At 47.0% G+C, this 15,407-nt stretch overlaps 1 protein-coding gene across 1 annotated transcript in view; it reads left to right on the top strand.

Moving 5' to 3' along the window:
* Positions 1-15,407, top strand: part of LOC8039566 — a 298,351-nt gene that overhangs the window by 127,600 nt on the left and 155,344 nt on the right. Inside the window, exon 10 of the mRNA XM_042290402.1 lies at positions 15,059-15,198. Coding sequence (XP_042146336.1) covers positions 15,059-15,198 — 140 coding nt within the window. The remainder of the gene's footprint in view (positions 1-15,058; positions 15,199-15,407) is intronic.

Here is a 15,407-nt window from a genome sequence, read left to right as displayed (position 1 = left end):
TGGAGCAGTCAACGGGACTGTGATTCAGGTGTTGAGTGCTTCAGTGTGTTTGTGTTTGTTTCTAATGTGTATGTGTGGAATGTATTTAGTGCGTTCATATACCATTTTCTAACAAAATCCATGATGAACGAATTTTAAAAATCGCGTGTTTTTCTGGTTTTTTACGTTATTTTGCGGCAGCAAATTTGGAGCAGAGTGGAAAGCTTTGAGAACTATGTTGAATGAATGGCTAAGGTGTAAAGCATTTTTTAAGCGGCTGTAGTTTTTTTATTGAAAAGCTGTAGCTTTTCATTTAGAAAGCTACAGAAAAAGCATCTTGGAGGCGACAGAACGCCTGTTGACTTTTTTATTGAAAGTGGGCTAATATCCATAGGAAAGTCAAATGAAAAGCTAAAGAAGGTCATATGAAAAGCTGTTGACAATTTATATCCTCTGATGATTTTTTTCAACAGCCTTTCAACAAAAAAGCACCACGGTTTTTTGTAAGGGGTGGTGGGGCAATGAGTTCCAATCGCACAAATGTACAGTATAAAAAAAAACATCTAACGTGCAGAGCACGCCAGATGTAAGCAGACCGAAACGCAACCTCAGAAAGTGAAGATAATTCTTTGTCGAACCAACTGTGAACGGGGATATATATATAGTTTAGTTTCCGCCAAGAATCGTGCAGGGATTCGTGTCTAATAATTGGGGTTGTGCGGATATTTAGACAGTGTGTAGTTGGTCAGCCATTTCGAAGTTGCGACGAGTCACTCGCTGTGCATGAGAAATTTAGCCCATGCAGTACAACCGCTAGCCTTAGCGCACGCCGATACGAGAGCTCATCCAGATCGAAACGGGCAGGGGTGGGGATTGAGCCCGGGATCCCTGGGTTCTGCAGCGCGAGCTTTCGCTCCACGTGCTCCGAGCTGGTTTGCGCTAGGCCACTCGGCCACCGATCCCCCTGAGTTGGTATCTATAGACAATTGCAAGCATGGCGCCACAAGTGGTGCCCCATGCGTGCAAGTGCGTGCAACGCGCGGGTGAACGTAGCTTTCACAAGCTCGTAATCGCACGGGCGTGCCTGCTCGAGCAGAGACATGGCGGCGGCCAGTCGCCCAGCTTGCAATCGTCTATAGACTGAGAACGATATACCATTTTAGGACAGCCCTAATTAAAAAAATTCTGGAATGTGTATACGTGAGAACAAGTTCAAGCGAGTGCGGGCGCCCTTTCGATCAAGGAAGCTAGATTCTGCTGGCTCACAAGAGCTGTACGACTGGGCTCCCCGAAAGACCCTTTTATGCCCATTATGGCTTTTTTTTTTTTTTTGCCCCCAAGTTCATTCTAAGACGCTTCTTCCCTCTCCCTCTTGACGCGCGTATTGTTTCGTTCTGAGAGTCCTCGGACCCCGCTTTCCGCCAGGTGGCGCCAGTTATTCTTAAAGTGGTTGTTCCCCGCCTTTGCACGTTTCGACCTGGATGAGCGTTCTGTCGGCGCGCGGTAGTGTAATCCCTACTAAATTTGCTACTGCGTGAGGCCCGTTAAATACCGCAGGCTAGTAGTCGAACTGTACTGCCTAAATTTCTCTCTAGCTTCTCACTGTTCGAACAAACAGAGAACACAATTACTTCCGTGCATGTAGAGAGTTCGCGCATCCGCAGCGCCCTCTGGCGAAAGTTTCACTGCCCTTCATATTCAGGCGAATTTTAGGAACGGTCACTCACTCGTGCGTTTGCTTATACCTGCACATTAAGCCTGATTCACATTGCGTGATTTTACTTGCGATTTCGCAGTCCCGACGTCGCTCGTGCGGCAAAAAATGCCTGGTTGAAGCTGCGGTGCCCGACGTCGCAGCTGCAGATTCCCAAGCAAAATCGCACCATGGGAATCCAGCTTTATTCGTCTACACCCCTTTTTAGAATAACTTGGCAAAAGAAAAAAACACTTTACATCATTTTGAACGATTACAAATTCACAGCGCGCGCATGCTAGTGGCTTATGACAATGAGCAAAGCTTTCACCCTTGCGACCTCTTAGAACTGGGTGCCTTGAAACCTCCTACAACGAGAGGACACACTGGCGCCATCTATTGGGTAGCAGTGTAAACTTGGCGGTCCGGCATGTTTTCTATTTCTCTCGCGCATTATCCTTTCTTTCTTGGCTCAAAAATCTTTTGTCAAAGTTATAAACGAGCCTTTTTTATAGGTATTAAGCACATTACCTCGGAAATCCCGCAAAACTTTCGCTCTTGTGAAATGCAGTTGCAGGGTCACCGCATAGATGGCGACAGAATGCCAGTGTGTTCCCTCGTTCTAAGAAAGTTTAAGAGGTTTCAACAGATCTCGTCTCTCTCGGTCCTACTCGGTTGCAAGGGTGTGAACAGGCCTTTACGCACGAACTCCGAAAATGGAACCGGCAAGAAGCCCTTTTCTTGCTTCCGCAAGCAGTACCCCGACACCACCACCACGGCCCGCGCGCCTTTCGTCTTTCGACGCGGCACAGTTTTGAGGGCGGCTGCTATGGTAAGTGTAGTGTATTCTATGAAATACATGTGCTTTGAACCACATAGTCTATGGATGGCGCTTCACCGTACTTATAAAACACACAGTTTTGAAAAGAAAAACTAAATGGCGCTTTAAACGATGGGGGGCGGAAGGCGGACTGAATGGGGTAAGAGAGTTCGAGGGAGTGCCTCAACTGAGCTGATTTAGTAACGTTGGCATGGCTTACGCTGACGTCATATCAGCGGCCATAATGGTGGCCTTGCTGCTCTGCGCGTACCTTCTGCATCATACTTTTCGCACCATCGAACTGCTTTTTCTCAACCCGTGCAAGTATGAACGACACCAGCAGGATGGTAGAAGGGGAAGAAGCCGGGAGACAAGGTGCGTTTGATTAGTCCCTGCTCGATTCCGTGGGCTACGATCGCATTTGTGTAAACGCAGCGTATGGCTCTTGCGGGCCACTTTGAGAAATGGAACGAAACACGCTACAGCTCTCCGCAGAGGGGGTGCACATCAACAGCACGTCACCTGCTTCGGTCCGACGCTTTGATTGGGTCGCTATCCCACAACCTTCATCCTTTACCAAGTTACGCTGAAACGGAGCAGAGTCGAGGGACGAAGGAGAGACCAGCCTTCTTCCGAGTGGGCATGTCAAAAGATGGCGTGGTCGAAATACGCGTTTGTTTTTTCTTTGAGCTACGTCCGGGGCTTGAAGTTCGCTGCTCCAGCAGCTCCGTCCAGTTTCGACGATAACAGGCACAAATAACACTCGCGGCAATCCAGCTCACGAGCTCGTTTGCACAGAACGCTGTTTTTTTTCAGCCATATCTCAGAAGGACACGCGTGGTTTTGCATTTGTCTGTGGATTAGGCCACCACGACCGAAGATAAACGAAGGAACAGACGACCGAAAAAGTCTTCGGCGTTCGGGGCTGCCAAGATAAGGGCTTCTCTTAGTTGTACAAACCACGCAAAGAAACGCCTTCTCGAGGCGGGCGTGCCGTTTGATAGGTGTTGTAAACATTATATATAACAATATGTATAAAATAACACCAACAACGATATCCGTTTCATGTTCCACCTTCATTATCGAACAAATACCCGCTGCAAGTACCATATCTGTTCCACAATTCACACCACGTACCTAAAAACCGCGCTCATAGTACCTCATACAAAATACACGGTGCGTCCAGAAGTACCAGCGAATCATTGCTCAAGCATGTCCGAAGCATGCTGCCTTCATGCACATGTATTTTTCGGACACCTTTGCAGACAGTTTTTGTACGACCAATAGGACCGCAATGGGAGAAACACGCCTCCAACTGTAGAGAGTTTTAGAGAACCGTTTTGGGCACCTCGGATACGGTACGATGAACCCTCCTTTGCACACTGGGCATCTGCGAGTTTTCTGCATGTGCGCGGTGCGTATACCGGAGGGCCCATTGTACCCTATCGGATGTGCGAAAAACGGTTCTCTAAAACTCTCTGCTGTCTGCGGACTGTTTCTTCTATGATGTACTATATCAGTGTGAGCGCGGTTTTACACGTCCAGAATGTCACGTCAGTATTGTGTTAAGGCAGCTTAAACAAATAAAAAAAAATGGCTAGGATTTTCTAAACGTTAATTAAAGCTACAGAAAACAAATAAAATACCAACTTACGCACCGCAATGATTGCCACCGACATGATCAGTCCTTACGTATATAAGGAGGCTAAATATTAGGGTCCTTTAGCAAACCGTTGCCGTCCTCCGCGTACCGCACTACCGGAGCCTTTGAAGCATGCTTTTAATTGTGCACCCGGGTAGTACCGTGACCGCGGAGCACGCGCTTAAAAGCATGCTTCAAAGGCTCCGGTAGTGCGGTACGCCGAACACGGCAACGGTTTGCTAATAGTCCCTATTAAGCGAGTTGGCATTTAGATATACGTTATTTTCCGCGTGCTATAGATCTGCAATATTGCGTCGTATTCGAAAAAAATTATACTCTAATAAGGTCAAGAAAATAGCGATGGGGTAGTGGCGCAGCTAATCATCGCTCATTAGGCCTAAAGTGATTTTAGCTAGAAGCAGTATCGTAGGCGTTACCGAAAAAAGTAACGAAATACCTTACTCGTTACCTGCAAATAAAAAGAACACGTTACCGACCTACGTTACCTCAGAAAAAGAAAAACGTGTTACCGTTGCCGCTACCATCAAAAATTAACGCACGCTACTTTTGCGTTACTTTATTAAACTATGAATTAACACGTTTTACTTTTTTGACGTTACAAGTATATATATGCATGAGCGCCATATTTAAAGAAACATAATATTCATCCAGAAACGGAACCTAATTACCTTATCTTTTTTATAGTTCCACATAAATACTCACGAGAAAAAAGCAAACCAAAAACGTAAAAACGCCCGAACTTTTATATGGCTTGGCGCCTAGAAACGCGAAAAAAAATTGAAGTGTGGTTTGTTCACTTCTTTGTAACAGTATGTAGCGAGTAACGTAACCGGTGACACCGTTACCTGTATCGCGCGACCGTCAACAGTGGCTGGAAGCAAGGCCTTGCACCACCAAGAAGACAATTTTGGTGTCCTTCCTACTCCACAAGATGTGACGAATGTTAAATTTATATTGTGATGACTCCATGGTATAAGTCTAGGAGCGGACTAACACACTTCAGTGCTCGAACACGCCATAACATTGACATCGTTAAAAGTAGCTTCCAAAGGAAAGTGATTGCAATGCGAACACTTTTTTGAAAGAAATTTATGACTGTAATGAATTAATTTTTTGTGTGCTAGTTCTTCCAAATGTATCTAGCTACATGTAAACCAAGGTAATTATAACTGTAATTAAATTCCATTTCTACTAATGTAATTTACCGAAGTGTAGGCCGCCCACGCCGGTAATGTCGACAATTACCATGACACTTTCTTTTCTCACCGAAAGCTGTAGAGCCGATTTTCAGTTTGCGATATGCCGATTCGTAAGAATAATGCTATGGATGCACGGCAACGTGCAAGGGTTGGTGGCGGTGGCAGGACACCCCACATGGAGCTCCGTTTGTTTACTTTTTGAAACCCTAGTTCTTCTAACCCAGACTTCAACCGTGCTCTTGCTGACCGCAGATGTTCCATACCCAGCGCAGACGCGGTTCTTAATTGTTTCCACATTTTCTTTTTTCTCCACCAAGAATTCATTTACAGCGTGCTATTTGTAACGGACGTCACGACACAGACGCCATGTTTAGGGATTATTACTATACAAGGACGTCTTTTATGTGACGAAAGTGAAATTACGCACATTTATGCAGAATATATCAATGTTGTAACATGTATACATTTTCATAATAGTATCTTTGTTTTGAGATAAGAAAGAAAAGAAAAAAAAAAAGAATACGAGGGGCCACGCCTTTCTAAATTACCCTCCTATTTGCGGTTTGCGTGGAATAAAATACTCCCGTTTCTCAAAATAGCCTATTTGATCTGTCGTTCCTGTGGCACGTTGTAATCTTGGAACTAAAACCGTTTTTTTTTTTATTTCTTCCTAAAGACAAGATGAAAGGACGACGAAGGACCTGATGGCAGCCTTGCACATTTACTAACCAGCCACTGTATCAACTTGGAAAATACGATTTAACGCCAACTTTATTACGAAGGTGTGCAGGCCCGCTTGGCTTGCAGATCATAATTAATTTGCAAATCAATTATGGAAATCGCGAAATGTGCGATCTTATCAAATGGCACCGCCTGCCTTTTGAAAATTCCGCAAGGTCCGCGTCCGATAACTTGCTCGAATAGTCCTTCAGCTATAGTCTTTTACTAGTTTAGTTTAGTATTCATTATAATTAACTAACTCAAGTTCCGCCAAACTAACTAAGCAGCACTTTGTATTTTCTAACCGAAGGAAATGAAACAAGGCCCATATTTGCGCAACGGAAACGATATCGCGCTTTCTCGTTTTTGTGAGTTCGTGCTGTTCTACTCACACCTTCTCATTTAAGACGTAGATCAATGATCAAGGACACCTATGCACAAGCACATCTGAAAAGTGTATCCGCGTTGTTTTGTTAAGGCAATGTTAGCTGTAGACACCGTAACTTCTCTAGGATATGTTTTTCTACATCGTAACATGGCGGTTACGTCATCAAGTTAAGAAATGAAAACCTTTGAGGAATGCAGTGCACCACTGGCCACCATAGTTTCAACTCTCGTGCTATTTATAAACGGAACGGCTCCTTTTATTTCGCAAAACGACCTCTCGAGGACCACTCGCACAGTAACGTTTCCTTGCGTTGCGAGATGTCACGGGAACTTACGTCTGCTTATTTCGAGTTACAAGCGCGACTCACATCGCCATCAGTGCTTGGTATCTTGGTACGACCCGGGGACTAGAGACCGTGGACGCTCCTGTGTGAACGCGAAAGTGAGGGTGGACGCTCCTGTGTGAACGCGTCTCATGCTTGCGCAACGCTCATACGCGCTTCAAGATTTCATGAAAAGTATGTCAGATGTGAACTAAACGTAATTGCGATGTGTCTGTGATAAGTAAGCGGGAAGTATGGTCAGCCCCAATGAGCATTTGGCGTCCCTGCTGTAGATGAGAAATTTAGTTAGGGCAGACCTACTCCCCCGGTGCATTTAATGTGCACCACGCAGTAGTGATACCCGAACGCACGCCGGTACGATGCTCATCCAGACCGAAAAAGGCAGGGGTGGGAACGGAACCCAGGATTCCCGGGTTCTGTAGCGCGAGCTTTCGCTACACGTGCTCCCAGCTTGGGAACTGTAACGCACTATACCATCGATCCCCTTCCCCAACACACATGCCAGTTCCGAAATTTCATGAATGCGTATAATCTGTTCAGCGAGCACAAAATTAGAATCACTTTGAGACCCAAGAAAGCAACAAGTGAACAATCAGCTCGCGCCCACGTTATTGATTTCAATACCGAAGCTAGGACAGAATGTTCCCGACGTGTATACAGCTTGAACTAAAGACAGAGTGCGGGCGAGCTAGGTCGGAGTTTCGTGTTTGTCCCTTTCTTCGGCCCCTTGATCCAGGGTTCCAATTTTGTACGGCCGTTTTGGATCTCTTGTCAGCCGGCGCTTATAAACCCGGTCGAGCAGGTAGTAATACACGCCGGGAATCAGAGCGTTGCCCAGATTCCGAGACAGCTGGGGAGGCCGACGATCTCCGAGAGTGCAGACAACTCTCAAGGTCGAAACGAGGGAGTTGTGCCGCTGTAGTATAGTCAGTGATAGACCACTTTCAAAAGTCATGTGCCGATCGTTAGAGTGTCGGAACCACCGCACAATGGCGGAGCAACCCGCACCGCTGAACGTGCAAGAAGAAAGACAAGCGCATAATCAAAAACTCTAGGGTCACGGTGCATGTCTGCGCCTGCGCTTGTTTGGTTCAGCCGATGATAACGTACGCGCTGGCATACAACGAGCGCCGTGACGTTGCGCTTTTGGCGCTGCGAGTTTGCATTCATTATCTCGTTGCGTAGTTGTGCTGTGGCATTTGTGTTCGCCATTGTGCACGGATTCCACAGATTCCATGAGAGGGCAAACTTTCGAAATCGGGCTGGAGTGTGCCTAATTGCAGTGATTCCAACATCGGGGTCACGTGATTGATATAGCAGTACGAGCTGCGAGAAGACAACCTTGTACAGTTTACAAAATAAAAAGTAATCGATCACAATTACTATTACTATTAATTAGAAAGTATACAGTTAAAATAATCGATTAATTGTTCATTACTTTCAAAAGTAACGGTTACTCTTCCGATTACATCAAATATTTAAAACTGCAGATTTTTCTGCCGGTTTTAAAGCGGGCCTTTCCTACAGTTCATTATTGGATAAGAATTACCAGATTACAAACTACTAACTACTCGTATTTTCAATCTGCCACTTTTGGTAGATCATCTCCCTGGCGGGGGCTCGCTTCGTTGTTTCATTGGTGGAAAACTTGTAGGAATAAACGGCGCCAATAGGAGCGGGAGTGGAAGAGCCTCTTTGAACGAACGGGGGGCGAAAGATAAGCTACAATAAGAACAAAGGGGTCGCTGGGGGATCTCAGTGGGTGTAGCAGTTACTAAATGAAGCAAATAGGAGAATGCGGCTTCTCGAGGAAGGGTACTAATTTCCCCCTTCATGCGTTGAATAAGGATACATGTTGGTGCGCCTTGGATTTGATTTTCAAAACGTACAGATTTCGAACACCAAAAGCCTCGTTTCTTCCTTCGACAACCATATCTTCTAGGAACTACTTCGCGCAGCAGATGAAAAATGGAATGATGCCGATTCGTCACATGTGCATTCGTCACAAGATGATTCGTCATAGGGGGACTCGTTCATCGGTTTTGTTTTGCTCCGGTTCAGGTTCAGCTCCAAAATGACGCCAAACATTTTGGTTCGGGTTCTGTTCTGGGTCGGGCAAAATAAGCGGTTCAGTTACGGTTACGGTTACCCTGCTAGCGAACGCTAAGCTGGCAGAATATCATTGGTGGATATAAATTTATGATAAAGAATAACAAGAACAACGAAGTTAAAGGAAAAGTCTTCCTATTGTTTTGATAAGACACTGAAAGTGCAAGCTCCATTCCTTTTGTTATTTTAAACTTTTTTTGTACTTCGTTTCAGCTTTAAGGGACACTGAATCCCCCCCCCCCCCCCCCCAAAAGAAAAAAAATCCTTTTATATTTTACAGGTGATTTATAATGGTTTTAGAAGAGTACTCCATAAATATTTTGCTACAGCGTCACCTACATTTTAATGAAGTAAAAAAAAAGAAACGCAATTGCTCGAAACCGAAACCAAAACTGGACTGAAGCGGAAGAAGAAATGCAAAAAACGAGAGAGTTTCCGGAAGTCACGTGGCTCGACCCGACCGCGTTTTTTTTTGTTTTTTCTTCCTTTGTTTTTCCGGAAGTGCGAAGCATTCGAAAAACGCGGACGTCGCACGAAAAACGCGAAAGTCAAGTACTGCGTGCTTGAAGTTTGCGCGTTTTTCAAGCTCCTGCCAATTCGTGTTCGTAAGACGACCGATGTCTTTAGCCAGGAGAAGGGGCGACAACCCGGCGACGTCTTTGTGAGAATCAGCTTGGTGCTCGGTCGTGTCTTACGGCCAGACAGATTCACCTGTACCGCGAGCGCGTCTTACGGAATGAATCCTAATTGTTTCGATCGGTAAACGATTTCACTTTCGCAGCTAAACAGATTCGCCTGTACCGCGAACAACAGTCCTGAAGTAAAGGTCTCACGCCCGTCGTCCTCTGCCATCGCTTAGTCCGCTTCGTTCAGCCTAGAAACACTGAATGAGTTACGCTTAGAGTATCGGTACTCTGTTCCCCGGTATTGTTGTGTTCGCCGCCATCTTGGTGCTTAGTGCAGAGCAGACACAACTGTCGGTCGCCACAATTCAAAAATGAGACTTCCCTCAGCTTCAGACGCGGTGTTAGCAGGCTTATGTGATATGGTTTTGCTCTGTCGCGAACGGTTTTGAACTGTCTGGAGGACGTAAAAGCGTTTCCTGCGATCTCAGATAAAGCTTCAGATAAGTGGCCACCATGACTTAAAGTCACAAGATGGCTAAGTGTCGTTACTCTGAAGCGTAGCTTATTTAGTGGCTCTAGTTCAGCCGTTAGCCTGCGACCCCCCGATACGGTGCCCGCGATATACGACGCCATGTTGAGAATTACGCGGAGAATGCACAGAGTGCTTCCGCTTCTCTGCGCAACGTTAATCACCGGACGCTCGAGGCACAAGATGCGTACTATGCTTGCTGTACTATGCATAAAATGCATAGCATAGCATAGCAAGAATACGGCATAGCATAGTAAGCAAAAGCATAGCAAAGCATAACGCACGTTTAAGATTAGCACGACGCATTTTGTTCTTCCCGGGTTTATGAGAATGATCGAGGCAAGTTTAATTTTTTTAAGAGCGGAAGAGACGAGGTTGAGCGGTGCATTAAGACGCAGATGCTACATTAACAGTCAACCTTCGTACTGAAAGGCTTTTGCAGAAAACTCAGACTTCGCAGCAGACCTAGCCTGAAAGCTAACATATAATAATAGTAATGTCGGGTGTATGTGTCTACAACCGGAAGTTAGTCAGCATCAATGGCCGCCTGGAGTCTCAGCTGTACATGAGAAATTTAGTCAGTGCAGTACAACCGCTAGCCTTGGGTGTTTAACGTGCACCACGCAGTAGGGATACACGACCGCACGCCGGCACGATGCAACCCGGTGCTCATCCAGATCGAAACGGGCAGGGGTGGGGATTGAACCCAGGATCCCTGGGTTCTGCAGCGCGAGCTTTCGAAGGCTAGCAAGCCACAATATAACCTAACCAAGCAAAGAACCTAACGTCCTTTCATGCAGATTGGTAACAAGCGTTTCCTTCTTTGTGGTCTGCAATATTTAGAAGCTGATGAAGTGCACATATCGCAGCTGTTTCAGTTCAAAGTGTAGTGACTAAGTAGTCGTAAACTAAAAAGGGGCGGGAATTGAGGGGGGGGGGGGGCAGGTGGAGGATTAAAAATTAATAGTAATGCTTCTAAAACTAATCAAATTACTCTCGTTATCACTGGCTAATAAAAGAAATCAAATGATTACGCAATTCCTTTAAACAGTAATCGATTAGAAGTAATTTGAATACTGGCTCTGAGTAGCGTACAATTCCGTGATGAGGTGACGAAAGAGTGGATCGCCTGCATTCAGATTGCCTGCACCCTCTCCATTCAATTGCAAGCGCTGGCTTGAGTTGCTCCCTCTCTTCGATCCAGGCTCTCTAGTCGGTGACCGACCCTGGTATTCTACCGGCAACAAAAAGATCCCGACTCGTCTGGCGGACGAGAGCAGAACGAGTCGGGGCGGCCGCCGCGTGACGCATTTCCCGGAATTCCGGGCAGGCCAGCGCGTGGCGCGTACCCCCGCCCTCGCAGGGCGCAATTCCAGCGCACGTATTGCGTCACCGCCCTTTAACGGCGTTAATGGCGGCGCGGCAGCACTGCAATCGCGAGACATATCTGACCGTGGAGCCCCGAACGGCTACAGCCACAAGGCCGCCTCGGAAGGACAGACGAGAGATCACGCGCCAAGTGGCCACTATCTGCCTGTCTCCGGCCGTGTTCTGTGCGTGCGCCTTCTGGTTGGAGTACAAGACCGACGACTCAGCCTGACTGACCACCCACCCGTAGCTCTGAGAGAGGGAAAAAAAAGAAACGCCAAGAAGGACGGAGTTTTCGCCGTTTGAACGCCTCATTTGCGTACGACGTCTACGCGTGCCAGTCACGGGTGCCCTGGCATGTTGGCGGCGCACGTACCGTCCTTGACTTTTGCGTGGACCGAGACAACGGCTGGTCGAAGTGCGAAAACTATGCCTAGAACGGACATATAAAGAAGTAACTGCCGGAACTTTTGGGTTTAAGATGGTTTGCCGCTCTCGGGTGTTAATGTGACAACGATGTCCCTCATTTAAATATAGCGACTGAGTTTGCTGGTAGAGCAACTGCAAGGTGGCCTCTAGTAAGATATTTACCTAGGCGCTCATTTCACCGATAATTTTTAGCCGACGTGTCGCCGACTCGGTCGTGGGAGTCATCGTGCCAATATCTCAGTATTGGGGGCGAGAAGGTCTGGAGTCGCCATCTAGCGGAGGCCCGGCACGAAGGAATGTGAGGGCTCCCCCGACTATGGACCATACCCTGACGCTGCCTTCGCATCTCAGAGCTGCGGTAGTTTTCTTCCAGCCTACTGTCTCGCTCGTAACTTTGTTCTTATGGCACATTTTTTGCATTCGTCGTGGACAAATACAGGTTCCGTGTTTCGTAAGACTTCATTTTCCAAACTTCAACGGTGCTGACCGAAGTGGGCTTTGTTTCCCGTTTATATAGTCCTGCTTATTAACCATTTTAAACCACCATACAGATCTGCCTGTGCACAGAAAAGCCCTTCATTCTATATTTTTATTGCCTCCCTGCTGTCACGTACAGGGGGAAGGGGGGGAGGGGGGGGGGGGTTCACAGACGACTGAGAACACTCCCTAGAAAAAGAGCACTTGGAGAATAAAAACAAAACCGTTTATTTTTTCGGTTAGCGTAGTCGACCGCGGGAGATGTCAATGTACAAATGAAGAGTCACAGTAAGCAGTCGGATTACATAAATCTCGCTCTTTATTTTTTACTCATATGTCTTATATGATACATATCAATTAAAGGTGTGTTTAGCCCGTCGTTCAAACATGCTATAGCAGTTGTTGCAAACACAAGAACTAAGTTCCCTTCTACGCCATTCAATGGCGAAGGTAAGCTTTCTACAGTCCGGCGTACCGAAACTAAAAAGAAACGATAGCCCGAGGAGATATCGGAGCGTGATGCGTCTTTTCTACGACGAAGTGATACCTCGTATAAGAGCGACTCTCTCAGACTATCAGCCACTGCGTTGGCTGGCGTCGCTTCAGGGAGGGGTTTCCGTCGTCCATTCGGGCCTCCTTAGAGCCACGGTGACGTTGCTAATATATCATACAAAAGACAGTTTGCACACAGTGTCTGCGGCGTGTTCCTTTCATGCATGGCGGTCCCGTTAATCATGCAGAAATTTCCTGCAGGCATATGTTCGAAGCACACTTCTGTGTGAAGCAAACGTTGTGCTGCGAAGATGGTTGAGGCGTGTCCGCAGAGAGCTCTGTCATCCTGTCTACAGAGAAACTCTGCGTCTTTTGTATCCCGTCTGAACAGGGCGACTGCGGTTCATGAACCCCGGACGTCACGATACTGCACGGCTCGGTTAAAGAAAAGAGGTATCATTTTACGGAATGAGTGGATGTCTCGTGTTGAAACGTGATGGCTTAGCCTCAGCTTAGGTCCGAGCGCGGCCGATGTTACGAGCCGAAGGGCCAATCAAACAGCGAAAGAGGCACAACGTCATGGTGTGCTTTCTGCAGGTGATAGGACTAGCCGGTATTCGCCGTCTCTCTGTGCACTGCTCCTCCGCCGGCTGGTCCTATAAAGCGCAGAAAGCGCGCCATGACGTTGCACTTTCTGCGCTGTCTGATTGGCCCTTCGGCTCATAACATCGTCCGCGCTCGAACTTAAGGTAAAACAAAATATAGTCCACAGATACCGCTAAAAAAATTCACAGGGTCTTTTGCGTTATTTTTAAGCCGACTAGAAGGCGAAAGCCCAAGCGCCGATCCCGGTGATAGCGAACCTCTGAAGACAGCGCGCTATTTGACGACGGACTTTTGGCGCAGTTAATAGGGAGTTTTAATAGACCGTGTTTCCCCCTCCGCTAACCCTCCGCTACGAAGAAACCGCCATTGCGCCTGCGCGCCGATGGCCTTGGCTGTAGAGTTCCGGGTAGCGGAGGGGGAAGCACGGTCTACTAAAACTCGCAAATCTCACGGCATGTCGCACGCCCGTTCTTCACCGCTGCGCGAGCGAAAGTGTCCTCCTCTCCCGCTGGGTTTATGCCGCGCGCGCCCCTCCGCCGATTCTGGCACAAGTAACGCCATCTCGTGGTCCAGTGGCGAACCTCTGGTTTTGGTACCTTTCATGTCGCCGACGCGTTTTTGGTCAAGGACTGAACGATGAGACATTCGACTTAAATAAAGAATTAAAACCAATTATGTTTTTTGGTTGAAAGGGAGACAAACTTTGACGTGGCTACCAATGCGAGGGAATATGCAATGCGGTGGTAAGATGAATGATGTTTTCTGGTATCTCCGTCTCCTCGCCGCTTAAATTTGCCAGAGAATAGCGCGAAGTCAAATTTAGTTGACGTTCTTACCACAGTTACACGATGGCAATACATCTCTGATTAGAATGTGACAGCTCAGGTGAATACTTTGAAAGTTAATGATATCATTTCGAGTAATTAACTAGCTAATTATAACTTTGCACTCCTAACTCGATGCCCACCGTAGTTGATCGACGAAAACGCATTCCCCAAGAAATAGTTTCCTCAATTTAAGCATTTCTTGTTTTGTCAATTATTCTGTCGTTAGAGAAACACCTTGTACAGCAATGTCTTTTCCAATTTCTCCTCGTGTAAAAGACCGATCCCAACAGCCAGTTTTGCAACGCCAATGCTATCGCAATGCATCGAGGGGGCTTTAGTCTTTCTACGCGTGCGGCAACCTCGCTGGAGCTGTGCACCATGCAGAGCACGTGAAGGCACGAGCTGTCGGCGCGCTACCACCTGCCTTCTGAGAACTAAAGTTATGGCGGCTTCGGCCATGCGCCGAACGCTTGGTAAGATCGGTATATTAAAATGCACTAGATTTCCTTGAAGTGGATCAACTAAAAAAAATTAAAAAAGTGTATTACCACATGGTTGTAATGTGTGTGTGTGTGTGTGCGTGTGCGTGTGTGTGTGTGTGTTTTTCTTTATGCATCATGAACATTTTAGCAGTGGCTTCGTACCCATGGCGTGAATGCTTGTTTTCCTCTTTGTTGTGCGAGCCTGTGTTTGTTGGAAAGAACCCCTGGTTTTCAGCACCGCTCTGACATTAAAGGCGAGAGCTCAGAAGTTTTGACTGGTCTAAGCGTCAGTCAATAATCGTACGCAGATAACGCAAATCTTGGCGCTCCTGGGAGGCTACCTTGGCGTCTGGCTCGGCCTATCCCTGCAGAGCCTGGCATTCACCGTCATCTCGACACTCCTGAGGAGGCTCCAGCGTCGGCAACGTTCCAAATACCGGGCTGCAGAGTACGTGGGACATCCCGAGTGCACTTTCAAAGTCTCATCAAGGCGCAGGCTGCCCCGTAGCGTGTCACTTGGTTTTACAGACACAACACGCTATATCCACAGCGGTCAGCATACTTCGTTTCACCTGAAATCAGAGAGTAGCCGACGCTACGAGCGGTTGGGGTGGATCTCGTACTGCCAAAAACTTACCGTCGCAGCGGTCTTGGGGT

This window comes from Ixodes scapularis, unplaced genomic scaffold, assembly GCF_016920785.2.
Source record: "Ixodes scapularis isolate PalLabHiFi unplaced genomic scaffold, ASM1692078v2 PGA_scaffold1__304_contigs__length_218370807, whole genome shotgun sequence".
NCBI lineage: Eukaryota > Metazoa > Arthropoda > Arachnida > Ixodida > Ixodidae > Ixodes > Ixodes scapularis.
The sequence above is the reverse complement of the archived record's forward strand: the minus strand, read 5'-3'. Positions and strand labels throughout refer to the sequence as shown.